The sequence below is a fragment of the Drosophila rhopaloa genome, unplaced genomic scaffold, assembly GCF_018152115.1.
Source record: "Drosophila rhopaloa isolate 14029-0021.01 unplaced genomic scaffold, ASM1815211v1 contig_201, whole genome shotgun sequence".
Classification (NCBI taxonomy): Eukaryota; Metazoa; Arthropoda; class Insecta; order Diptera; family Drosophilidae; genus Drosophila; species Drosophila rhopaloa.
Genome location: NW_025335086.1, coordinates 215,740 through 241,107, shown reverse-complemented (window position 1 = coordinate 241,107; position 25,368 = coordinate 215,740). Strand labels below are relative to the sequence as shown.

The window sequence follows — 25,368 nt, the reverse complement described above, 5'->3', positions numbered from 1 at the left end:
CTCATAGAAATCTGCCACTTGGGCATTAGGTACTCAGCACGTGCCTTAATTGACTCCGGATCCGAGGCGACCTTTATTTCAGAACGGTTATTTAACCTAATTAAGTTCCCCTACGAATCCATACAAGCTCAAGTTTCGGGAGTAAACCAAACTGTTGCTGCTCAACCACGTAAGCGCTGCCAATTCCATATAGGCTCCCCCAGTAAGCCACAAATCCAAATCGAAGCGTCTGCATATGTGCTACCACATTTAGCCGGAAATCTTCCATCCTATACGATACCCGAAGGGTCGTTGAGGGACCTCCCTCCCATCCAATTAGCAGATCCGAGTTTCTACCAGAGTTCGCAAATTGACGTGCTCATAGGCGCCGATATCCTTCCGTCGATCATTTTAGGCGGCTTCCACTCAAATGTTTGCGGAACACTCCTTGGCCAAGAGACCATATTCGGGTGGATTCTTTGCGGCCCAATCGCGGAGAATCCCACTAACAGAATATCTTCCTTCTCAGCACGGTTGTCTGTCACCGAATCTCAACTAGACGGTATCCTCACCAAGTTCTGGGAGGTGGAGGATGTTCCAGTGAAGCCGGGTAAGGAATCCAGCTCGGTGTGTGAAAATAATTTCCAGCAAACCACCACAAGGGATAAAGAAGGAAGGTATGTTGTTTCTCTGCCCTTTAAAGAACCTAACAAAATAAACCTGGGGCATTCACGGTCCATCGCACTGGCGCAATTTCTTAGAAATGAAGTACGGCTGAGTAAAAACGCTCTTTTGAGAAAGCAGTATAACTCAGTTATTCAGGAATATTTAGATTTAGGTCATATGCACCTAGTCTCTCCAAATGACGACTCCAGCAATTTTTACTTGCCGCACCACGCGGTTTTCAAGCCAGACAGTACGACCACAAAGGTTCGCGTGGTGTTTAACGCCTCCAATAAATCGTCAAACGGGTACAGCCTAAATGATATCCTTCATACAGGTCCGGTACTGCAATCTGATTTAACCACCCAGATCCTCAAATGGCGTTTCTTTAAATACGTCTTCAATGCTGACATCACTAAGATGTATCGGCAGATTCTCGTCCATTCCGATCATACACGTTTCCAAAGAATCCTGTTCCGCGATAAAGAGGGGAAACTCTGTGATTATGAGCTCAACACTGTCACTTTCGGCGTTAACTGTGCCCCTTTTTTGGCCATACGCGTGCTTAAACAACTGGCTCATGATGTACGTGACCAATATCCTTTGGCAAGTGACATAATTTCTAGTTTTATGTATGTCGATGATGTTTTAGCCGGCACCCACACGCAGCAGTCCGCTATTTCAGCCATCAAAGAGCTCCGCGGTGCCCTAGAGAGTGCGGGCTTTCCACTGCGCAAGTGGACCTCAAACGAGAAGAAACTTTTACAGGGCATTCCAAAGGAACACTTGATTAGGGCCGACTTTCTGGAATTGGAAGACGCCAGTATGGCAAAAACTCTGGGAATCCGTTGGCATGCGACATCGGACAGTTTCCTCTTCCTGCCGATGGATATTTCTCTCCAAACAACCTACACCAAACGAGAGGTTTTATCCCAGATAGCCAAACTATTTGACCCAGCAGGATGGTTATCGCCATTTATTGTTCGGGCAAAAATGCTCATGCAAGAAATTTGGTTGCGGGAGTTAAGCTGGGACCAGCCTCTTCCGACTGATCTTGTCACAAGGTGGCGTAATTTTCTTGAAGGGTATCAGACTTTGAAAGAAGTTCGCATCCCAAGATGGGTAAGATTTCATCCAGCAGCAAAACTGCAGTACCACGGGTTTTGCGATGCGTCGCAGAGCGCCTATGGTGCTGCCATCTTTGTTCGCGTCGAAACGACTGATGGCTGCTTCACCCACTTGCTTTTATCCAAAACCCGAGTTGCTCCAGTAAAGTCCCTTTCCATACCGCGATTAGAGCTGTGCGGTGCGGTGCTTCTCTCCGAACTCGCCGCAGCAGTTCTCTCCGAAATGCCTCCTACTCAGTATGATACGTATTATTGGACAGACTCCACGATAGTGCTGGCATGGCTAAGCAAGCCAGCATGCACTTGGACTACATTCGTTGCCAACAGAGTCGCGAAAGTTGATCAGCTCACCAACAGAGAACAGTGGTTTCATGTGAAATCGGAAGATAACCCGGCTGATCTGGCAAGCAGGGGCGTCTCAGTCCATGAGCTCAAGGACAGCAACCTCTGGTGGCATGGGCCTGAGTGGCTGCGTCACAACCAGGAGCAGTGGCCACTCAATTCGTCGGTCCCGCTCGAAACCGAGCTCGAACAGCGCCCAATAAGGTGTAACGTCGCCACAGCGCCCCCGAAAAATGACATTCTGGAGCGTTTTTCAGCATTCGAGAGGGCTTTACGCGTTCTCGCTTACGTATTCCGGTTTGCAAGAATGTGTCGCAAGCAAAACGTTAACATAAAGGCAGAACTCACTGCCGCAGAGTTGTCTGATGTCCAAGAGAGGCTGATTGTGCTCACCCAACTCAATGAGTATCCAATAGAATGCAAGGCCTTAGGCAAAAAGCAACATATTCCAGTCTCCAGCACGATCTCCAATCTAAACCCCTTTATCGACAGCCACGGTGTCTTAAGAGCCAGCGGCCGTCTACGAGCATCTGAGATGCTAAGCTATGATGAGAAACATCCAATCATCATTCCGGCAAGGTGCACTTTTGCCAAACTTTTGGCCCTCTTTACCCATCGCATATCCTTGCACGGGGGTAATCAATTGATGATCCGACTGATTCGCTCCAAGTATTGGATACCTAAGCTGAGAAATCTTGCAAGAGACACCATTCATTCCTGTCGAGTGTGCACCATCCACAGACAAAAGCTGCAAACTCAGCTGATGGGAGACTTGCCCTGCGCAAGATCTACCTTTTCCAGGGCCTTTACCCACACGGGCGTTGACTTTGCGGGACCATTTGACATAAAAAACTATCTCGGTCGGGGGTGTAAGATAACTAAGGGGTATGTCTGCGTTTTTGTGTGTTTTAGTACCCGAGCCATCCATCTAGAAGCTACATCAGACTTGACCACTGAGAAGTTTCTGGCAGCCTTCTCGCGTTTCTCCGCACGACGTGGCTGTCCGCACCACATATACTCTGACAACGGGAAAACATTTGTCGGAGCCTCCACGTCCCTATCCAAGGATTTCATTGAAGCTACGAGGTCTTTGATCCTGTCCAAGTACAGTCTTCAAAATGTGACCTGGCACTTCAACCCTCCTGGCGCGCCTCATATGGGAGGGCTATGGGAGGCCGGTGTCAAAAGCTTTAAGACACACTTCTACAAGCAAACAGCTGGCGGGAAGTACACCTTTGAAGAGTTAGCTACCCTCCTATCCAAAATTGAGGCCTGTTTAAACTCGAGGCCTATTTCTCCAATGTCCGAAGACCCCGCAGACCTCGTAGCTCTTAGCCCCGGACACTTCCTAGTCGGCGGGCCACTCCTTTCCGTGACTGAGCCCGAGATTAAAGAAAACCCGATTTCCATTTTAAACCGATGGCAGCGGCTAAAGGCCCTGCATCAGCAATTTTGCTTACGTTGGAAAGAAGAGTACCTAAAGGAGCTCCATAAAAGGACCAAATGGCAATTTCCAACGCGAGACATTCAAACGGGGGACATGGTGGTGCTAAAAGAGGAGAATTTACCACCAAATGAATGGCGGCTTGGGCGGATCCAACTGGTGTGCCCAGGCGCGGATGGCAAGACCCGAGTGGCAGATGTTCTTACCGCACGTGGCATTATCCGACGACCAATCGCAAAGATGATCCGCCTTCCGATGGAGGCCTCCAGCTCCGAGTGATTCTGCCTTTTCCTTTTTTTCTTGAGTTAGCGACTAACATCCAATCCTACTAGTCCTAACCTCATGTCATCCTGTGTCGTCAGTCCTCATACATGTCACGATCATTCACATCATCCATAACCCCTAACCTTTGTTTACTTGCTTCCACAGATTGTTCACGATGGCGCCAACCACAATCCAGCACGCTCGGCCACGCGCAACCAACGGGTACAGGTGCCGAGTTTGCCGAGGGGTGCACGCGCTGAGGAAATGCCAACGTTTCCTTCGGCTCCCGGCGGTGAAGCGGCTCCGCGCAGTCCTCATTAACCAGTACTGTGCGAACTGCCTTGCTCACGAGCATTCAGGTCAATCCTGTCGCAGCAATGCCAAGTGCCACGTCTGCAGTGGAAATCACCACACCCTCTTGCACTTCCAAGAGTCCACATCGCCACGCTCGTCACGACCCCAAGACCGACGGCAGCAGACAAGAGCGTCGTCGACGCCGTTGCGCTCATCGTCACCAAAGGAGACCTCCCCGACCCGAAGCCCTGTTACGGGCCCATCGTGCGCCGCTATCCTGCAGCGCACGAGTGTGAGCATCTTGCCAACGGCATCCATTTTGGTGGGGTCTGAGGAGAAACGGTTTGACGTCCGAGCTTTGGTGGATCCTTGCTGCCCCGTGAGTCGCATTCACGTTTCTTTGACAAAGGCCCTCAACCTTTCCGTCACCCGCGTGGGCGATGAGCGGGTGTGCACCACCGAAATCCGCTCAAAGTCGTCAAAGATGACCCGACAGCTGATAATGCTGGTTGATGACCAGATGCAGACCCGAACTCCGGCCAAGCCCCTGGATCCGAAGGTCCGGGATGCCTTTCCAACCATCACTCTGTCTGATGACAGATGGTTCCACCCTTCCTTGGTGTCGGCCGTCTTGGGAGCTGACGTGTATGCGGAATTAATTCTGCCGGGTATCCTCCCGAGTCAGAACGGACTGCCCATGGCGCAGAACTCAGCCTTGGGGTGGCTCCTTTCAGGCACTTGCTCCCTTTCGTGACCTGCCACTCTCCCCATTGCGAGGGGGGGGAGAATGTTCATGTCGAACAAGAAGTTAGCTGGTTTCGAAGATAGCTGGTTCGGCATCACTGGCAACCGAATCGGTGGCCTCTAGACTAAGCTTACGTTTATTACAAGCCATTACGAAATAAAAGGTGAAACGGATCACAAGTGAAAACGAAGCTCGTCACAACCCCGCTGTTTTTTTTATATCTTTCTTTGGGAGAAACTTTGGAAGTGTTCTTGGCACGGACCCGCCCCAACATTGTCTTAATCATTAGTTTTTAATTTAATGTACATTTTCGTATTTATCTAATGAACGTTTTTCCCAGTGTGTTTACTAACCTGAGTTAATGAGTCAACAGGTAGTGCGCTTGGCTGGCGAAGCGCTTAGATAGTTGGCTTTTAGGGGGGAGAGTGGGGAGATAGACCCAAACGACCGGAGGGTGCTAAGGTAATTCAGGCAAATTAATGGCCAGCGGTCTCTGCACTTATTACCCGAAATGCAAACCAAACACATGCAACTTCTGGCTTCCTTCCCTGGGAAGGCGGTCAAGGTCGTATTGGATGACCGACCCCCGCACCACTTGCCCCGGCCATTTATCAAAAGCGTCTGCGACATTTTCCACACTTTGACTTTGATTGCCACATGTAGCAGTGAACAGACATGAAACAAATTCCGAACTGCAATTATTTATAAGCTAAGAGCGCAACTAGCTAAAAGGCCAACTGTCGTTGGGCGGGGAAAGCGGGGTCAGCTGGACAAAATCCATAAAGACAGCGCAAATGGGCCATAAAAAATCAAAAGTAGTAGTTAAATAGAGTATCGTGGGGGATTATTTTTATAAAAAGTGATAACAAGAAATTTAATAGAAATTCTTAATAAATTTGAAAGTAAATACTATTTTTTATCAGCTTTCACTGATTTTAGTGTAATTAATAAAAAACCTTGTAACAAATTTTAGTTACTGACCTTATATCCTTATAATCCTTATATTTTATAAATAAATATAGAGTATCATGGGGGATTAGTTTTTGTAAAAAGTATTTGCAAGAAGTGTAAAAGAAATTATTAATAAATTTGAATATAAGTTCTATTTTTTACCAGCTGTCAATGATTTTAGTGTTGTTAATAAAATACCAAGTAAAAAGTTTTAATTACTGAATTTGGAATCCTAATATTTTATAACCATATGTTTTTTCTTATTTTTGTATGTACATTTTGTTTAGCAATCTGTTTATTATTATTATAATGTTATTGGATCTGCTTAGCTCTGTTTTAAGGTTCCATAAATTTGAATAATTTGTGTGGCTTAACAAACAAGAATCTTAGCAGTCGAAGCCATTCTGTTCTTTTGTAAATTTAACTAAAAATACAAAAAAAGAGCTCACACAATAATTTGTATTTATTTTTCCAAGGAATTCACAATGATTGAATAAAGTTGTTATTAAATCATTTGTCTTCCCACACAACACCCCCCTCTAGCGCAATTCAGGTCTACGCAACTGCTTCAATAATATTATGATGCCATTGGATTCGCTTTGCCCGCTTCTGCTGTTAGCAGCACTTGGTCAAATTTGTGTATTTGCACTAAAAATATACAAAGCCTTTGAGTGGGCGGTGTGGCCAAGAAGGCGGGCGAGGGGCTGGGTTCTGCCTGATTGGTGTGGCCAAGTGTTTTCATTCATGGCGCACGAGCACGAAAAGAGTCAACACACCCATCGCAGTCGCCTGTGCCTGCTGTAATTTATGAAGATTTTTGTGCCTTGCTTAATCGTAAATTTTAATGATTAATTTGCTGAATTGTATAATAAAATCAGGCGACTAATGTGCGCTCACTGACGTCTGTATCTGTATCTGCATCTGCAAGTATGCTTGTGTCTGTATCTGGCCAAGATTGATGACAATTGCCCGGCAAAGTTCAAGTTCCAGTTTGAAACCACTTAATTAGAGGCTCACGAGAGTCCAGCCTGCAGACACATCCAGGTAGTTTGTGCGGTGTCGCCGCACTGTCTGTCAACTTGATAAGCAGCCGCATTAAGTGTATCCACACACGCACACACACAACTCACAAGCTGTCTCGCAGATACAAAGATACACTGGCGAAATGCAAAACGTGACTTTGGCGAGGCGGCTGATTAATGGACACGGAGTCAGAATCGACCAAGTGCCGGAACAACTTGGCAGTGCACAGCAAATGTTCGTTATGTACCTGGATAATGTATCTTGTTTTGGCAGCAGATCGATTATGGCTAAATACTCGTATCTTTTGAATGCAGCACGTGATCTTATCTAACCGTATTCGAGTTTTGTTCTGAAACTTAAGCAACTGGAAGTATAATGTGTAGAAGTACATAAATATCGAATCGCTTAAAATGTTGAAGGCATAAGGTTTATACCATTTTTTACACATCTCAGAAGGTTCTGCTGACAACTACCATCAAATTGTAAATAATATTTTAAATTAAAACATTTTATCAATTATAAAAATTGTATATTTCCAACCCAAAGAATTTATTAGATTACAAATAATTTCTGGATTACAATTTTTTGTGTATTTAATTGTAATTGTGGCATAGTTGTTGCAAACACTTTATAAAAATGTATTCTTAAAATCATGGGGTTATATAGAAACTCCATAAAAATAATGAAAGATAATCAACTTAATACAAAGCAAAGATAATTCTGTTCTTGGTGTGCAATAATAGATTCGATAGAAATCGAGACCCTTTTAATCATAAAATCCTTTTCATGTTCTCATATCAATCTTTTCGAATAATTTTACACCCCCATTCAACCCGCATGAGGTCCATTCGGATTTCGCATTCAAAAGCCAATATTAAGTGCACATGCAGATGCAATTGGGCATAACTCAGTCCATTTATCATTGGCACTCGGGGTAAACAGGTAAACAGGTGTGGGAGAAACCAGTTTGGCTGTTTGCCTGTTTGTTTGTTTGTTTGTTTATTAACCCACCCATCAGAGCCACCTTTGATGCACGAGCCTGTCGTTTGTTGCTTTTAATTACACGAACACGCAAAAACAGCCAAAAGGAAATTACATTACATTGCGCCGCGTTGTGGGGGAAAAAGAGATACAGATGCTGTGGATACATGTATCTGCCGGCTACATTTGGCTTTGCCGCTGTGTCCGCAGGTGTAAATGGCTCTGGTGCCGTGCCATTAAGGCCATTTCTCTACTTTTGATGCCTTTTTTGCACCGTGTTCGGTGCTACAAATGCTGTCTTACTTTTTAATGGAATCTATTTATTTATTTCTTCAACACATATTTTTTGGGCTTTGACGTTTGCTTTGATTCGTGGAAATTCACGTTAATGTTAGCGTCACATTAAGTAAACACACAAATAATTTGCCTTTGCTCTGTGTGTTTCTCAATGTTTATTGTTGCTTCAAGTACAATGATCATTCGTCACTATTTCGACTTTTACGCTGGCCTTTGCCCGGCAAATGTTTTAAATTGCTTTGTTGTCAAAAAAATTGTTTCTCTAATCGCGTTTCGGTCGAAAAGGCATCTCACGTGGGGCATTGCTCGTTATTTATGGGTAAGATCTCGTGGATTTTGCATAATCCATTTGTAGTTTTGTCGGGTGGAAAGTTGGGCCGTAACCTTTTTTTTAAATAATATTTGGTCTCAATTGTTTTATTATAATGCATAAGTATATACTTTATATTCATTAAATTTACTTTTAAAATTATATATTTTTATAATGACAGTAGTCCAAAATTTCACTTCATATTCTATCAATAACAAAGCTAACCAAAAAGTGATTAAAAAAATCTTTAAAATACCAATAGATGCGCAATTATAATTGTTCAAAACGATTTTATAATTTGATTTGGCTCTCTCAGCACCCACTTTTTGGTTGGTTAAATGGGATACCATTAAAACCTGATACCGCAAAGTGTGAACTTATGCAAACCAGCAGCCAGGAATGAAAAGAAGAAATGGCAAAATCAAAGTGGAATTTATTTGAGTTGCTCATGTTGTTCTTGGCCTTTTCAGCCCGAGGCGAGTGCCGAAAGATTGATGCCCAATTAAAATACTTTGCGGGCCGCGGGGCAATCCATTAGCCGATAATTACCACCTCGATATTTCATAAATAGCTGACCCGGCAGAGTCCCCTTTTCCCCTTTTTCCCCATTTTCCATGCTCACCCTTGTTCCGGACACTTTGCCGTGTTTTCCGACGCGGTCGTGACCGTGGCCGTGGACTTTTTCCGCCGAATGGCCATGTGGCGCTCGCGGGTGGGAAACTTGGGCTGCTTCTTCACCACTTTGGGCTGCACTTGGAAGACGTCACTTGGACGCACCTTCAACAGCATATTGTTGCAACTTTAACTTCAGTCTTAACTTCCACTTCAGCACGCAACTTAAAAACACAAACAATCGAGGGCGAACGTTGGCACACGGGCTGTCAAAAGCGACTTCAACTCGGTTTACTTTACACAGAGGGTTTCACAACTTTAAGGTCATGTTCATTGCACATGTAATTAAGTAACAAATATATTTGTTAAACTTTTATTCCAAAAACAAGGTAATATTTTAAATTGAGGGCTTGTCTTTTAAATAAATCTTATACCATATAGATTTGCTAGATATAAGTTAGTTCTTATGCCTAAAATGTATGCAACATTTACTAGCCTTAGTATTAAGAGGATTTTTTGTGGTTAACTATATAAAGCTTTGTATTTCCTGATCACTAATTTGTACATTTTAAATTTTTATAATTTATACTTTTAATTCGCATTGCTTAGGTAACAAATTTTTTGGTTAAGGCACAGCCATATATTTGTATGGTCCCTGGGTTCCAAAACTTTAAATGTTGTTTTTTTTTCAATCTTATATAGTCTTCGTTATATTTATTATTTTTTTCACAGACTGTACAATGCGTTGCCCGAAAGAGATTTCGATTTTGATAAGCACAATTGACGTTTAGGCAAACACTCCCCGTGGAAAGAGCGTATATTTAAACGCGATAAGGCGCTGACACATCGCATGCTCGACTTTTTACAATACTTTTAAATTCAAGTGAATATTCATTCGCTCTCTGACACAGCCCGATCGTGTGGACAACTGAGTAACAACTGTTTTAGCAGTTAAACAATGCAATTTGAGCGCGTCTCAAAGCACGAAAAAGTAAAACAGAAATACAAATATGTATGTATAAACAAAATAAATCGGCAAATTCGAAACGAGCAGACGCCGCTGTTAGAGAGATCGTCAATGCATAATACAAGTAAATACAAACACGAGCTCAAGCCAGATAGTCAGTTGGTCATGCCGTCAGTCGGTCATTGCGTCAGTCAGTCAATGTCGGACTTTATTGCCCAAGCATAAGCCCTACAAAAAATAAGAGTCATAAAAAAACTGCACACGCGTCGCTCGAAAACTTGAACTTGAGCTGAACCCAGCAAATTGATGTTGCAACCACAGCGCAATCGTCAATCCCCAATCTTATATCGCAATCAATTAAATCTCGATCTCCAGGGCGGTCAATAAAATGTGCGGTGAACCCTTGGGTAAATGTATATAGAAAATCGAGTCAAGGTCTTTAATGGCCAACTAATTAACGCTGCAGCGTAGTGAAATCGCAATGCAACGATGCGAAGGTTTTTTTAAAGGGGGAATAAGGGGGTTTAATGCACCAGCTAAAGCATGAAAATGATTACTTACTTGGTTCATTAACACCTTAATCCGAGACTCTGAATTATGGCTTACTTGCCACTTAAAATAAATGCATTGTTTAGATGGCCTACTGCTTAAACAATTACAATATTGTAAACTACACATATATGTATTTAATAATATCATAAATATATACACTTTGTGCTATTTGCTTTGAAATATAATACGATTTCATTCTTATCACCATTCAAATATGTGCCTGAGTAACAGTAAGTGAAAAAACCAACATCTACATTTCTTTCAGTGCAAATTTTTACCCAATAAATTGCCGTTTGATCTATTCTTTCATCAAATAAATATAATAACACGAAAACTATTAAAAATTACATACGTTTTATTTAAAAACAGAAAATTTCCAAATATCTTTTTTATAGTTCCTGTGTATTAAGTATTTCTAAGCAAGTCGCTTGGTTAAAGAAATTGAACATTTTAATTTACTGCCTAACAAAATTTCACATAAAAGCGCAAATCCCAAAGCCAAAACAGATATTTTAGTCGCTTTTAACAAGTAATACTTTTTAAATGCCGAGAGCAAACAAATCCAATCAGGCGAAATTAAAGTTATTGTAGAAAACCTAAATAAGGTAAACATGATGAATGAGAAATGCTCTTTCCAATTTTTATTGATTTTTCACAACTATTTGAATACTTTAATGGGATTTAAGAGATGTACAAAAAAGAAATACCCCATAAAAATTAAATTTAATATTGTATATTATTTCAATTAAGATGACTTTATTTTTGTAGCAATTATTTTGATGCCTTCCCCGTTCGGAAGAGTATCACGTATACGCCCCGTAAATCATCAAATGGAATTGGCGTGCGGCCAGCATCAAAATGAAAACACAAATAGAAAACACAACCGCAGTTAGACAAAAGGAGACGACGGACAGAAAGTCAGACAGACAGTCGGACACTCGGTTCAGTTCACAAATTAATGGCGTAATTTGAAATGGTTTTTGCGGTCGAACGCAGAAGCAGTCGAAAATGCTAAGTGTTTGGGCGATTGGCGAAATGTTTCCCTATTTGCATATATCTCTGTATGGAGAATTATAAAATGCAGCACATAATTGCATAATTTAAGCTAGTTAAATTAAACTAATTTCAAATGTGGTATTATTTGGCGTTTGCAAATAACAAAGATAAATAGTGAAAATAATCGGAGGGGCAAATATTTATTTGGTTCGCGGCCACGAGGCGGCCAATAAATTAACGTTGCGGCCAGTCATTATCCAGTGCACATTGCACCGATGTCATCGATGCTATATACATTGCATTTAGAGGATATAGAAGCTCTGCCAAATTGCATTTTCCACTGACTTGTGGTTCTCGTTTCTTTTCTATATTTTCTATCTATGAACCACCAAAAGTTTGTTGTTGGCTTTTTCATGATTCCCTGCTGATTAAGAAGAGGTTAATCTGTTTTTGGCACCGCTGACTCATAATTTATTTATCGAGATACACTAATTCTGAACCCACACAGCAAAATGATCTAATAATGTTCAATTTAAATCATCACAACAAAATTTGTTGTGGTATTTTATTAAAACAGATCGCTGATTTTGTTAATACTTATTTAGCGTGTGGGTAATTATTTTTTTACTGGCCTTTGTTTATTTAATTTGTTTATTTAATTATAGCCTTTTCAGTTTTTGAATAGGTTGCCCCGCTCCATCTAGCGGCTGTGCTCTGGTACTACACCTATCAAGTGGGAAAGCTTTTTGAGAAAGCTTTACAGTGAAGGCATCAAATATTGGAATACCTTTAAACTAATAACGAAGTTCAATAACAAATTAATATTCTTACTTACTTTATTATATTTTTTGTATAGTTTAGTTAATGGCTTACCTCCAATCGTGAGCTGCGAAACCTGGACAATCTGATTTGCATTGCTCGCAACGTACTCCATCTTCAATCTCTCTTATAATGGCACCCTGAAAAGTAGATAATAAAAAGTTAATTAATATAATTAAATATCACAAATTTTTATCAACAAAAAATCGTCCATCAATAAATTATCCTTACTTAAAGCTTTACCACAGTTCTTAATTTAAATTGCATTTATTATTATGCAAACAATGGGAAAAAAAAACAGATTAAAGTGATTAATTTAATAAGGCATTAATTACTTAAGAAGAATACTAGACTATAATAATTATGGAAAATTGGAAGCCAAGGATACAGATAAACGTGATTTATAGAATCAGAATTCAAACACAAAACAATAGTAAACCTATTTTTCAAAACTTTGCTACCAGTTCAACAACTACACAGATTTACAATTACAAGAAGTATTCCATTCATCTCCAAACAGAAAAACTAATTTAAATGCATTAAGATAATTATGCCTTTTTACTTTACAGGTCCATTATCCCGTTGCCAACATCTGCAAGCACTGCCAACTGGCAAAAACTACCCTTTTTTTAATACCTTTAAAAACCATGTTAAAATTGCAAATGAAAAACAAGGCGCCCAGACAAAAACCGATTTACGATTGTACAACTTAATTTGTTCCCTGCTCATTTACGCGCCATTGCGCCAAACAATTCCATGTACTTCTGGCCATATCTGAAATGGCCGGACTACGGATGCAAATGCATGGGAATCGCAGTTGGCCAACTGCCGAGGATCCAAAGAAAACGGAGGCCCAACAACCGATGCCACATGCCAAAAGTCAAGCTCAAACTGTGAGGAGGGGGGTAGGGTGTAATGAATATGTGTTTGTGGCAGTTGCAGTTGCTGCCGTGGATTGGATGTTGCAGTTACCGCCGTGAATGTTGCACTTGTTCCAAAAATACACGCTGAGGCAAGCCAACAAATAAAACAGAGGAAGCAAAACACAGAAATTGCACTTGGCACGCTTCCATTTTTGGGCAACTTGCCTTTGTCTTTGTGCCGTTTTTCGAGGACTGCAGTAAAAATTGTTTTGCTTCTTTTCCCGCCGGCTATACGTAATCCTTAACGCTTGCCAATAAACACGAGACTTGACTTTTCATAGCTCTGACCCCGGACATTAATATTCCGGATGTCCTGCGATGCCCTCAGTGCACTCGGCTTGCTTTTTATTACTCTCATATTTAAAAGGTATATTGTTTATGCAACCGGGAGAAGTAAGCTATAAAGGGCAACTAAAATAAAAATTCACAAACAGTTTTTCTAGCAATAATAATTTAGCTTTTTAGTAAAGAATATCTTTTAAAATAAATATTTTTGTTTTTGTAGGCTCATCTTTTAGGCAATATTTAATGCCTTAACTTAGAAAGTGAAGAGAAAAGTTATCTGGCAATAAAATTTATGCGATCGTGACCCGAGTACACATTTTTTCAAAATCCCACCCGCTTTAAAGCCAAATCTCCCTAAAGTGGGCAACTCAATTTATGCAACACACACCAGACTAGATTAGGTATCTAATATTCGAGTAGCGAAAAATGATAAAATTTTTTTAGGGATTTTTTTTGAGCAGGACAGCCATTTGGGTGCCGTCGAATCCATCCGTGGCAGCGATAATTGTGACACGTCGCTGGCCAAAAATCGATGCTGACCCAGTTCAAAGCGGCGGAATAAATGCCGGAGAGACAATGACAGGGGGATAAGGACGAGTTCGAGTACGAGTACGAGGACATGATGGCAGGACAGACAGGGCAAACATTTGCGCCTGACGCGCGGATATTATTGGCATTAAGTTGCAACTTGGCCCGCTGTTGGGCAAATGTTTGATTTCCACTTAGGCGGGTCGCCGCTTTGTCTTCCGCTTTGACTTTGATGGTTCCTTTTGTTGTACTTTTGTTCAAAGATTAATGTGTCTCCAATTAAACGAATGGGTATGTCAATAAATCCATGATGGCGAAAGTTTCGGAACACGTTATGTCTGTAATGTGATATTAAACACATTTCACCCCATCGGATTTAATGTTATGCTTGGATTATCAACCAATTTGTATTCCTCCTCCAATTTCTCATCCGAATCCATGATGTCATGTACCATCTTGCCGACTGTGAACCAATTTCGTTTTAATTATCATAATCTTTGGTATAAATATACATGAGATGAGTTTGTTTTGCGATATGAGGAAAATTATGCTGCAATTGCCTTCTTTGGCTCGGGGTCTTGTAAGATTTAGCGCAGACAAATCTTGCTCTAATGGTGGCCAGTCCAGTTCTGCTGAGCCCACTCAGCGACGGGGACTCCCACTCGGTGCTAAAATTCTGGCACAGCTTAGCGAAATTTATAGCAAAATATCGAAAAAAATCTACATATCTGAATCAAAGTTCGTTCAGTCACTACATTTTCGAACAATGACGCTATGCCACCGGCTGTTGACTGTTTGTCTGCACTCAAATTAGAGTAACTTGGTTTACAACTCGACTATGGGATACCTTGGACTATTACATGTTTAAATACAAAATATTATCACTTGAGCTCCAAGCAAAGATTTTTATTTACCTATTTTTATTCAAGTAAACTTTTTTTAGTAGTTTTTTTATTAAACAAGGCTAAATATACAATACATATATTGGTGTTTGATTAACTTAAGATTCTTTCAAAAATAATCACTCATACGTAGTGTGGACTTATTTTATTCAAAAGCATCAATCATACGCAGTGTTTACATGTTTTCTTTTTAAATTAACGCTTTTTGCTAAAAATGGTTTTACTATGCTGACATAAAAATATTTCAGTTTATTGTTTTTTAAATATTCAAAATATATAGAAATACTTTATTAAATAAAACCATTAAGACAATTCTCTTAACTTCCAGTTTTTTATTTTCTTACAGGTCTTTCCCAGTTATCACCTTTTTTATGGCAAATCAATCCAATCCAACCCTGAATAAAAAACGCTATAGGGTATTAAAATCCGTAGGTCGTCGTCTCAGTTGGCGGCAACAACAGAAAAAACCGGTCTTGGGTTACTTGGAAATGAATCTATGCGTAGTATAAAAAAATACTGTATCTTATAAAGCGCAAGCAACAGAACAGTAAGTGTTTGTTTATTGCAAAACTCAACCCAAAAAAAAAGAGAGACCCGAAAAAAACCGACACACTTAAGTAAAGTACCGAAAATACAACCAAAATTAACAAATTCACAGACGGAACAAGTGAAGTTACTGGAAAAGGCGGTGTAGGAACCTCCGACCCAACGATCTCGAATTAGCCCGCTGCTGTTTACTGCCAATGATGATGATTCAAACTACGATCTCAACCTGTTTTGTAGACCCACGCAAAATAGCGCCAAGATCTCAGCCATATAGGCAAGGTTAATCTCCGTATTAGCTTACATTGCAAACTTAGTGATTTTCACACTCTAGTTAACATTAACGCAATAGAAAATCTGGCCAGACAAAGTGCGTCGCCAACTGCGACTAATGTAGTTCAAGATCATGCGTAGAGTTAAGCAAAAACTAAAGTTGTACTTGCACTGACCAAAGAAGTCTCAAAATCTTGTGCCTCCCATGGCGTTTTTGGCCTGAGACGAGTCTTTTGTTGGCCTCGTTGCTGCCAGATTAGAAAGTGAAATGTGCGGAGAGTTAAGCTGAAGTTGGACTGGGGCAATGATCCACTAATTAGCGGACAGCCAGAAGACGGATGCGGGAAGCGAAATCGGACTTAATGTGTTAGCCATTTCATAGAATCAGCATCAAGTAAAAATCCCCAAAAAATGCTTTAAAAGGTGACATTAATTAGAGGAGATTTAAATATTTTTTTTTTGTATTTGGCACTCTGCAATATACTTAAGCGCACTTAAGTCAAGTTTGACAAAAGCAAAGCTAATAGAACAGACGATATTTATTTAATGGCAAGCGCAGGAAATTTGTCATGTCATCAAAACAATCTATATTTAGAAGCAGTAGTTTTTTTATTGAACAGCAAATCTGAATGTGCTGCTAAAAGACATTTTTAATGAAGTAAAAAGGTTTTAATTTTTTCTAAAGAACTTATTTAAAAAGGTAGTAATCTTTTTGAAATCTTAATGCCTAAGTAATAGTTTTGAGAAGCGCATAGAAAGGCCGTTTACTTCGCCTTTGCTTTAAGGAATTTACTAGCAGGAGAACAACTTATTTCAGAGCATACCCTGCAAGAGCCAATAGTTGTAAAAGTGAATTTTCTAAGTAAATATAGGTAGAATCGTTTTGACCGGTTTCATCTTCGAAGTAAACCTCTTGAGAAGCGCATAGAACGGCGGTTGACATCACCATTGCCTTGCGTTTTGGCTTGGGGCAAATTGTCTAATTTATTCCATAATTTGCAAGTACAAATACATTTTTCCCAAGCCAAATATGGCCAAGAGCTCATCAGCTGCTTTCTAACTAGACTTATTCCGCACCCTCCGCACCCATCAGACCAATTGAGTGACCATATTTAATGCTCGTCACGTAACGCTCGCTCATTTTCATGCACAGTTAGTCATACAGACTCAAAGCTATATGCTCATATGCCCGTTAAACTAACTACATTTTTTAGAGCACACATATGCAGCGAGTTCAGAGCACTCTTTTTGGGGGCAACTCGAAAACTGACAATTAACACTCTATACTAGAAGTCCCGAGTGCTTTTTCGGGTTCGCCGAAGCCATTAAAATGTATAAAATTCCCCAAGGGGTCGCACATTTTGCATTATCTGTTGTCGTTTATTTTTTATTTACTTAACAATAATTTTACGTAGAAAAAATTCACAACACACGATACGAATTATATGGGCGACTCATGGATACATAAATCATTTATTTGCCCATTATCGATGGGCAAAAACAACGTTTACCGAGCTGCGCTTCCAGCTCTGATAATGACGCAATATCATCGACTTTGTCACTTTGGAAATAACTGCTATATATGAAAGCCACTCCACTCATTCTTGATTCTCCATTCTCCATTGGCGTTATGATGTATACAAATATATATATATTCGGTTAACGCCTACCGCCAGGGCATTTTGATCGGCGATCGGTTGCGACGTGGCACGGGGGCGGCAATGTGGGCGGAGGTGCTGTTGTTGTTGGTGGTGCCACGTGTCATGGGAACCTCGCGACGCCCCAAATATACAGTGGGACCTCCTGTGGAGGATGCCCGGGGAATGGGTTTAACTGGTGCATTATAGTGCCCGCCAAAGTACGTCGTCGGCTGGGGTCTACTCTGGGGCTTACTGCCATAAAGCTGGACCCTTGTGGGCGCCCTTCCTCTGGTTGGTGGAGCTACAACCTTGCCCTGATCCGATCCTATGTGCACCAGGGTGCGACCTCCCTTCTGCTGCTGCTGGTGAAGATTAGGGTTCTGCTGCTGCTGTTGGAGATAGGAGCTCTGCTGCTGGTGGAGATGAGAGTTCTGGTGGAGATTAAGGTGAGGACTCTGCTGCTGCTTATAGTGATGGTTCTGCTGCTGCTTAAAGTGAGTGTTCTGCTGCAGGTTAAGATGCGGGTTCTGCTGCTGGTGACCCACACTTAACCTAGTGGGTGAACTCTGCTGGCGATACCACCTCGAACTCTGACTTTGACTCGGACTAGGACTCCTTAAGCTACTTCTGTTGGCCAGCAGTCTTTGGGCATAGTACTCCGTGGTGGGCATGGGCTTGGCCACGCCCACCGGCACAAGTCTTCCAGGGGAGTGCGGTGATATGGAGTTCTTGATCTCGATCCGTATAGAAGGAGCAGGTGTGGGCGCCGGCGAGGGTGACATGTGGCGCACCGAAGGCTGGGTCACCCGGAAGGTTTCGTTCCGTTTCACTGGCGAGCGGGTGACGGAGCGGGAGGGGCGATCCCGCAGCGGAGAACGCGACTGGGGACGATAGTTGTCATTGTCGAAGACCAGGAAATCGGGACGATTCTCCTTGGATTCGCGACGTTGCAGGGGTTTCGCGGAGGAGGCTTCGGCGGGAACTTCCACAAACCAGGCGGGATTGTGGGGCGTCTCCTTCTGCTGCTGCAGCAGGCGATCTCTAAAGGATTTCCTGAAGCTATTTATCGTCACCGTCTTGTACTTTTCCCGCTCATCCTCCTCCCGCTGCTGATCCTCCAGCAGATCGTCGTTCGAGTGGGTCTTCAGCTGCTCCAGCTGCTCTCGCAAATGCGTGGGCGTTTTGCTCTTGCGATAGGTGGATGAATCGAAGCTGCCACTGGAATTGGAACCGATGCTGGCCTGTCGATGGATCCCACTGGAATCGCCCGACTGCAGATTCCTCAAATTGGAGTGCTGTTCGTATAGGAAGTTGAAGGGATCCGCCTGGGCATCGTAGTCCTGCAGACGATCCGCTCCATCGCTGCGCCACTTGTAGTAGGTATTGGTGGCCGTGTCACTCGGATGATGCTCATAGCTGGCCACCTCCTCCGGCGATGGGGTCTTCTTGCGCTTGGTGAAGGTGCTGAACTTGCCAAAGACCTTGGACTTTTTCGATTTCTTCTCCAGCGTGGAGGTGTTCGATGGCGGACCCGCCTCCTCTTCGGAATTGGGCAGAATGAAGGTGTCGCCGCGCTGCAATGTTGAGCTGGTGGTGGAGTCCCGGCGCCCGGTGGCATTCACCACGGAGCCCACACCACTGATCACGCTGGCCGGTCGGGATCCGGAGCGGACCGGCGTGGTGTCGCGGGACGAGGAGCGGGAACTCTTGGCCCGTGACGACGAGGACAGGGAGGAGCGTATGTTGCGAAAAAACGACATCACTAGGTTGCCGGTGATCTTCGCTCTCTCTCGCTGGGTGATTTCGAATCTCGGATCTTGGATCTAAAATCTCGAATCTCGGATCTAAAATCTTTAATCTCAAATCTCGAATCTCGGATCTTGGCTAATTAACCTTGGCGAACGGCGGGCCAAAACTCACGATCCACGATCGCTGATCCACGAACCGACGCTTTCAACTGCCGCTGAGCAACTGAGCGGCCAACTTCAGTTATTACGCGGATCACTAGAATTTCTGTGGCTATACCTCTACCTCTACCCTCTCGCTTGCCATCTCTTTCGGCTAAACTGTTGCCGTCTCTCTTACCGAGTGCTTCGCCATTCGACTTTGTTCGTTTCGTTTGTTTTGACCAATTTAGCGTATTAACTTCATCATCGCGTTCCACACGCTTTGAGCCGCTTGTATTATGTATTATGGCCATACTTATGCATGTGTTCATCACCAGCTGATTGCGTGGGTGTAACAGCCGCACATACATGCACAGGTATTATGTAAATTAGCCCTTTTTTTTAGATACAGAGCAGGGGAAAACGTTACTTTCGTAATTTATGCATCGGAAATCGCTCTAATTAGCCATCGCAAGCGGGCATCAACAGCTCATTTAACAATTTAGCGTTTACACCGGCATGCTCACATCACCACAATCAATAGAACTTAACCATCTTTCAAGATTCGATAACTAGATACCCAGTAAATATCAACCATATAAATATATGGAAATCTATTGAGTATAAAATTAAATAAGATTTACAACATTCAATGACATGGTGTTTATTTCAGATTGTGTTTATTGATTGCAGTTCACTATATAGGGTTTTGTTGTTACAATACCTTTTCAAAGTGAATGATTGTTTAATTCTAGCCTGCATTTTAAATAATTCATTTTAGAAACACCCTTCTAATAATACAGGTGCAAATAAAATTTAATTAAATGTTTATTGTAAGCCATAAGCCATGTATAGTAAAACATACTAATAATTTGCACTCCCCTTTTCCCCACACGGTTAAAAATAATGGAAAATGGGGGATTAAGAAGTATGGTACAAAGAATGTGGTTTCACACAAAATCCCGAATACTACCCTTTTCCCCACAATCCCAAAAACCTTTATATTCCTTATTTTACTTTAGGTTCATGGACTTTTTATAGCCATTTTAATTATTTCCATTTCTCAGAAAATATATGCATTCAAATACGACTTATATAGACCGCAAACTTATATGGCTTTCAAACAGTTTTTTTTACCCCCTCTGTGGCAAAATCTGTATCCGCCTTATACGCCCCGATTTGTGATGTTTCCAACTACCGGGTGTCAAGTGGACAATAGACAATAGACGCAACAAAGGCGACACCTGAGTTCAGGTGTTTGGGCGCTGCTTTGTTTGAAGAGGAGAGCGTTCTACGAGCAGATTTGATTTTGATGGAGCTGATCAATCGCGAATTCGATGACTTCGACGATGACGTTAACGAAATCGGTGACCAGACATTGTCTGTCTAATGTCTAATGAGCCATTTTGAGGAGATCGAGTGTCGAGTGTCGTGTGTGTGTGGGGGTTTTTACCATATTTTGTCGCTTTTTGGTGGCATTTTAATTTGTTTCGCTTCCGATTGTTGACTTTATGCAAGTCATTAGATTATATCGGAGTATCCGTGGAACTCGCGTTGATTGAAGTTTAATGCAGCTTTGAGCCACTACGCATCAGCTGGCTGACAATTAAAGCATGCATATTTCAAGCACTTAATGACTGCCCATTTGTTTTCACATGTGTAAACGGAACACAGGGAATTCGAGTACACAGCACACTGCAGTTCAGCAGTCCCAGTTGGCTCGTAAATCAGTTGCTGAATTATTTGCTTGTTTTCCAAATTTAATCTTATTTAATTTTGAATTCAGGCTTTCGTTTACACAGTTGCCTACTTTTAGGCTCAACTCTCGACAACGTGCAGCTGCTGCCTGAAAGTAGGCAATGAACCATAAAACTGACATTTGCGTTAAATTACGCATAACAGAATTATTGTTACAGGCTGCTTATTAACATCTGTTAGGACTGTAACTTACAGTGAAATGGCAACGCCCGGATGGGGAGGCTGGCAACGCCGGGATTGGGAGGGTCGTCTTGAGGGTCTGATTTCGGGTCGGGAGGGTTGGGAGCGTTTCCTACGCTTTTCTGAGGGTCTCCCAGGGTCGTGGAGGGTGTGGGGGAGCGAGGCGCAACTTTTGGGGGGTCTCACGTTGGGGGCCGAGTTCGGAAAACTGAGAAATTGGGGAAAAACCGGTAAAGTTCAGTTTGACGGTCTGGCAGCACTGTATTTTGCACATGGGTAACACACGCGACGGGAAAACTGGTGTATTCGATCACTTTCCACGGAAAACTGATCGCGGCGACCCCCACCCTCGGCTCCCGTCGACGTCACTTTTTTCTCGCGGAAAATGCGGCGGAACGGAGAATTTCGCGACACACAGATTTCAGGTCCAGGCAGTGTGACCACCTTTGGGTTTAACGCAAATATAGGCGCTTTCTGGCCACTTTCGCATGGCGTTACGGGACATTCTCCGTTTTCTCCAAGGTGGTCATACAGTTTTAGCGCCGTTGTTCAAACTTTTTAAGTGACAATACTTGCGATTTTATATACTTTTCAGTCTAAAATTCTTTGCCATGCCGCACCTGCGCGCCCAGGTGGAAAAGCACCTCCCACAGGTGGATGATCCGCTCCGGCCAAGCGGGATCCTTAGAAACTTGGACGGCGTAAAGCGTTTAAAGGATCACGGCAGGTGTTTCTACCTGATGGTAGACGTCATTCACCTGACTGGGGTGGGTTCCAAGTCTTGTCTATTTTTTTTAACAATTTAATTAAAGAATTTACGCACCCAGCCGACGCCGGGACACACGCTAATAATGATAGGAACTTCAGATGACGGGTCCGTGAAACAGGTTGTTTACACCGAAGTGGTAAGTAGCCCCAAATATCTAAAAATCATGCATATGTACTTAAATATATTTATTTACCTATATAGAAGAAAAGTACATTTACGGCCACGCAAATCATGGCGGCGTTTGAGCAGGTGCGGGAGGCCATCGCATTAGAGGAGCTTGAAAAGCATTTGATAGCAATAATAGTGGACGAATGCCCCAACAACGCCTTGCTTCATGTCCACAGTGGCTATCCGGTGATGGCAGACCTAAACCACCTGGCCAAAATAGTCGCCGCGGACATGAAGCATGTGCTGCAACTCCTGCCAAATATCCACACGCGGATGGTTTTTCGGGGAGCACAACGCTCAGCAGAAGCTGGAGCTGGCCTGGAGCGGAACGAGCCACTTTCCTGGCAGTGCCAAGAGGCGCGTGCGCGGCGAGATCCGCGTGCTACGGGACGTTGTGAGCCGCCGGTTTGCCATTTGCTCGACGCCGTTCAACTTGAGGGAGGCAAACAACGGAGTCCTGGAGACCACCGGCCAGAAGTGGGCCTCTTTGACGGCCGAGTTAATGGTCGAGGCCTTTACGCTTGAGCCACTTCGTAAATGTATAAAATGTTACAATAAAATGTACATACTTTTTGGAAATGAAAACTATGAGTAATATGAAGTACATTTTAATTTATCCAATGCTAACTATTTGCTTGTTTACTTAAACATTAATATTAAGCTAATATATTTAAAGCCGTAAAGGTTAAAAAAAAGATTCGGATACTATTAAATATGTTGGTAATCCATTAATTAATTATACTACTCTTTCAGAATTTTTTGGTTGATTTGTAGTTAAATTTTCTTTAAAAAATTTGTAATTAAAGGCTAGTTTCAGATAATAAATTTTAACAAAAGTTTACTTATCTTTCCACAAAGTTGTTGAACAAAAAAAACATATTTCACTGAATAATTCACCAATTCATTCACTATTTAAACTAAATAAATAAAACACCTTTCACCAACTGCCCGATTATTTTATTCCTATTTTCTTTGCATGTTAAATTAAATAAAGGGTTTTTATATTTTCATTTTCTGACGCCTTCGACTCTATTATTTTATTCGATTGTAAAAACGCCATGGAAATGTGCACGTTTTGCGGGGCAAATGCTGTTGACTGTTAACACAAACATACGGTTGGACTGGGGCAATCTAAAATCACAGCGGGACGTTGGGGAAGTGGGGCTAGAAGAAGTTTGCGGCAGGGGGAAAGTTCACGCCATTCGCAGAATCATGAGCCAGCATCTTCCGTACATAAACACTGCTCACCCAGCAAAAGCTAAAGCAAAAGCAGCAGAGGTTGTGGCAACCGCATTCGCAGGCGAGAGAATAAAGGAACAGAAGACTCTTGCCACATGCCACATACATCCGTGGTTGCCAAATTGGGCACCACACCACTCCACCTTTTTTCACCCCGTAGAAATATGTCTGCGCCAAAATGTTTATTGTAAAAATATTAATAAAATATGTATAAATGCAGACTGAAAGGAAAAACAAATCTAAATTTCAATGAATATTAAATTCGAAAGTTATATTACTCATACAACCCGTTGCCTGCGCAAAAGATTATGAATTAATCATTTAAAATATGATTCTTAGGGGATGGATTCGCATTTACTAAATGCTTTGTTCTAAACATAAACATCAAAAGAATTTTATTTTTGGCGTGAGGTAGGCTCACAAAAAAAAAGGAAAAGAATAATTGAATAATAAACTTAAAACATTTTTAATATTTATTGCTCGTGGGCGAAATAAATCACTTGAAGAGCTTAGTGAAGAAAACCAAATGATTAATCATAAGGTCAATACCCAGTAGTTTGAGTTGTTTATAAAACCGCTTAAATGCTTTCAAAGAATAAACATTTTATTTCATTGCTCGATCTTGGGAGATGATAATTAAAAATTATTATCTACGTTAAAAAAAACAAAGATTTCTGATTGATGTATAATAAAATATTTGTTGGTATTTGACTGTATTGCTCGAGTACCAAATATGAAATATAACTTCATTAGTTACATTTTTAATGCACTTTTGTAAAGTGCATCTTAAGTTTTTAAAATCTATTATTTATATTTTAATACGTATTTTAAGATATTCATGAATAAGAAACGATAAGAGTAAATTGATATTTTGTATTGTTCAATTAAGAACGATTACCGATCAGTGTTATCTCGTTATAAATGTATTATTACGCATTTATTTGTATTGATGTAGTGGTGATAGGACCATAAATACCAATATATTGTCAGCCTAGAAAACAACAAAGTATTTGGGACGGTTTATTTGCCACCATAATGGCCAATAGCCACATGTCCACTGGACAAATGCACTGTGTGCTAAGTATCAAATATAGACATCCGTATCTGTGTCGGTATACGACCTAGCATATAGCATTTATCAGCTATTAAGTCATGCACAAACCCAGATATACACGCGTACGCAGACAGCTGTGGGGATCCAATGCCAACGACAATAATATCAGACAAAATAAAAAGCAGGCAGGGTAAAAGCCACAAATAAGCCAAATTATGTGTGGGTGTTGAAATTGAAAATTGTGAATTGCGGATTGTATATTGTTAATGCTATTGCCTGGCGGTTATTGTGTATTTATGTGCACATTTAGCACAATTAAAAATTAACACACACAAGGGGGAGTCTCCAATACTAGAAAGATATATAAATGCGAGGATGGAGATCCGATCGGGGCAATATAAACGAAACAGAAATCAAACAAAACGACGCCTTGGTCAAAATGCCGGCTCTTAAGGAAGTGGGCGAGCGTGTTTTTACAGTTATAGAGCACACACAGCTGCTCCAATCCAATGCCTACCTATCTTGGCCACTTAAGCTAAGGGGGCTGGGGATTTGGGGAGGGGGTTTCCCCTGGCGTCAACTGCAACAACAAGCACACACAGAAAAAAATTACAAAATCTCCCATGATCTCTTAAAAAAATGTATGACAAAGTGGAACTAATTTTTTACAATATCGTAACTATATTTGCTACTTAGAACAATTTTACAAATATTCAAATTTAAATTCAATATTAATGTTCTAATGTCTTTTAACACAAGGCGAATACTACAAAATTTCTTAAACTGATAAATATATAATCTTGTCAGACCAATTAAATTTTGCTTTTAGAAACTTTAATTATGTTGTTTGACAT

The 25,368-nt window shown here is 41.6% G+C and overlaps 3 protein-coding genes across 3 annotated transcripts; 2 read left to right on the top strand and 1 right to left on the bottom strand.

Annotated features, from left to right (window-relative positions):
• Positions 1-508: 508 nt before the first annotated feature.
• Positions 509-3,834, top strand: LOC123037865 (the record flags this gene model as incomplete). The annotated part of the gene is made up of 2 exons (XM_044460520.1): positions 509-656; positions 741-3,834. Coding segments are annotated over 2 exons (3,242 nt in total), but the record flags the coding sequence as incomplete, so codon positions are not given.
• A 13,341-nt stretch (positions 3,835-17,175) lies between these two features.
• LOC108048809 lies at positions 17,176-19,417 on the bottom strand. Its single transcript, XM_017129708.1, has one exon. It carries the CDS (start codon positions 19,218-19,220, stop codon positions 17,487-17,489), a length of 1,734 nt encoding a protein of 577 aa, XP_016985197.1. The 5' UTR covers positions 19,221-19,417; the 3' UTR covers positions 17,176-17,486.
• A 1,908-nt stretch (positions 19,418-21,325) lies between these two features.
• LOC123037864 lies at positions 21,326-22,746 on the top strand. Its single transcript, XM_044460519.1, has 3 exons — positions 21,326-22,051; positions 22,112-22,189; positions 22,255-22,746. The coding sequence occupies exons 1-3, from the start codon at positions 21,896-21,898 to the stop codon at positions 22,744-22,746; spliced, it is 726 nt and encodes a 241-aa protein (XP_044316454.1). The 5' UTR covers positions 21,326-21,895.
• Positions 22,747-25,368: the final 2,622 nt, after the last annotated feature.

Excerpts from the sequence above, each read along its gene's own strand:
- LOC108048809 (XM_017129708.1), bottom strand. The coding sequence starts at position 19,220 with ATGTCGTTTTTTCGCAACATACGCTCCTCCCTGTCCTCGTCGTCACGG.
- LOC123037864 (XM_044460519.1), top strand. The coding sequence starts at position 21,896 with ATGCCGCACCTGCGCGCCCAGGTGGAAAAGCACCTCCCACAGGTGGAT. Across the intron at positions 22,052-22,111 it reads ACGTCATTCACCTGACTGGG|CCGACGCCGGGACACACGCT; the intron begins GTGGGTTCCAAG and ends TTACGCACCCAG. Across the intron at positions 22,190-22,254 it reads AGGTTGTTTACACCGAAGTG|AAGAAAAGTACATTTACGGC; the intron begins GTAAGTAGCCCC and ends TTACCTATATAG.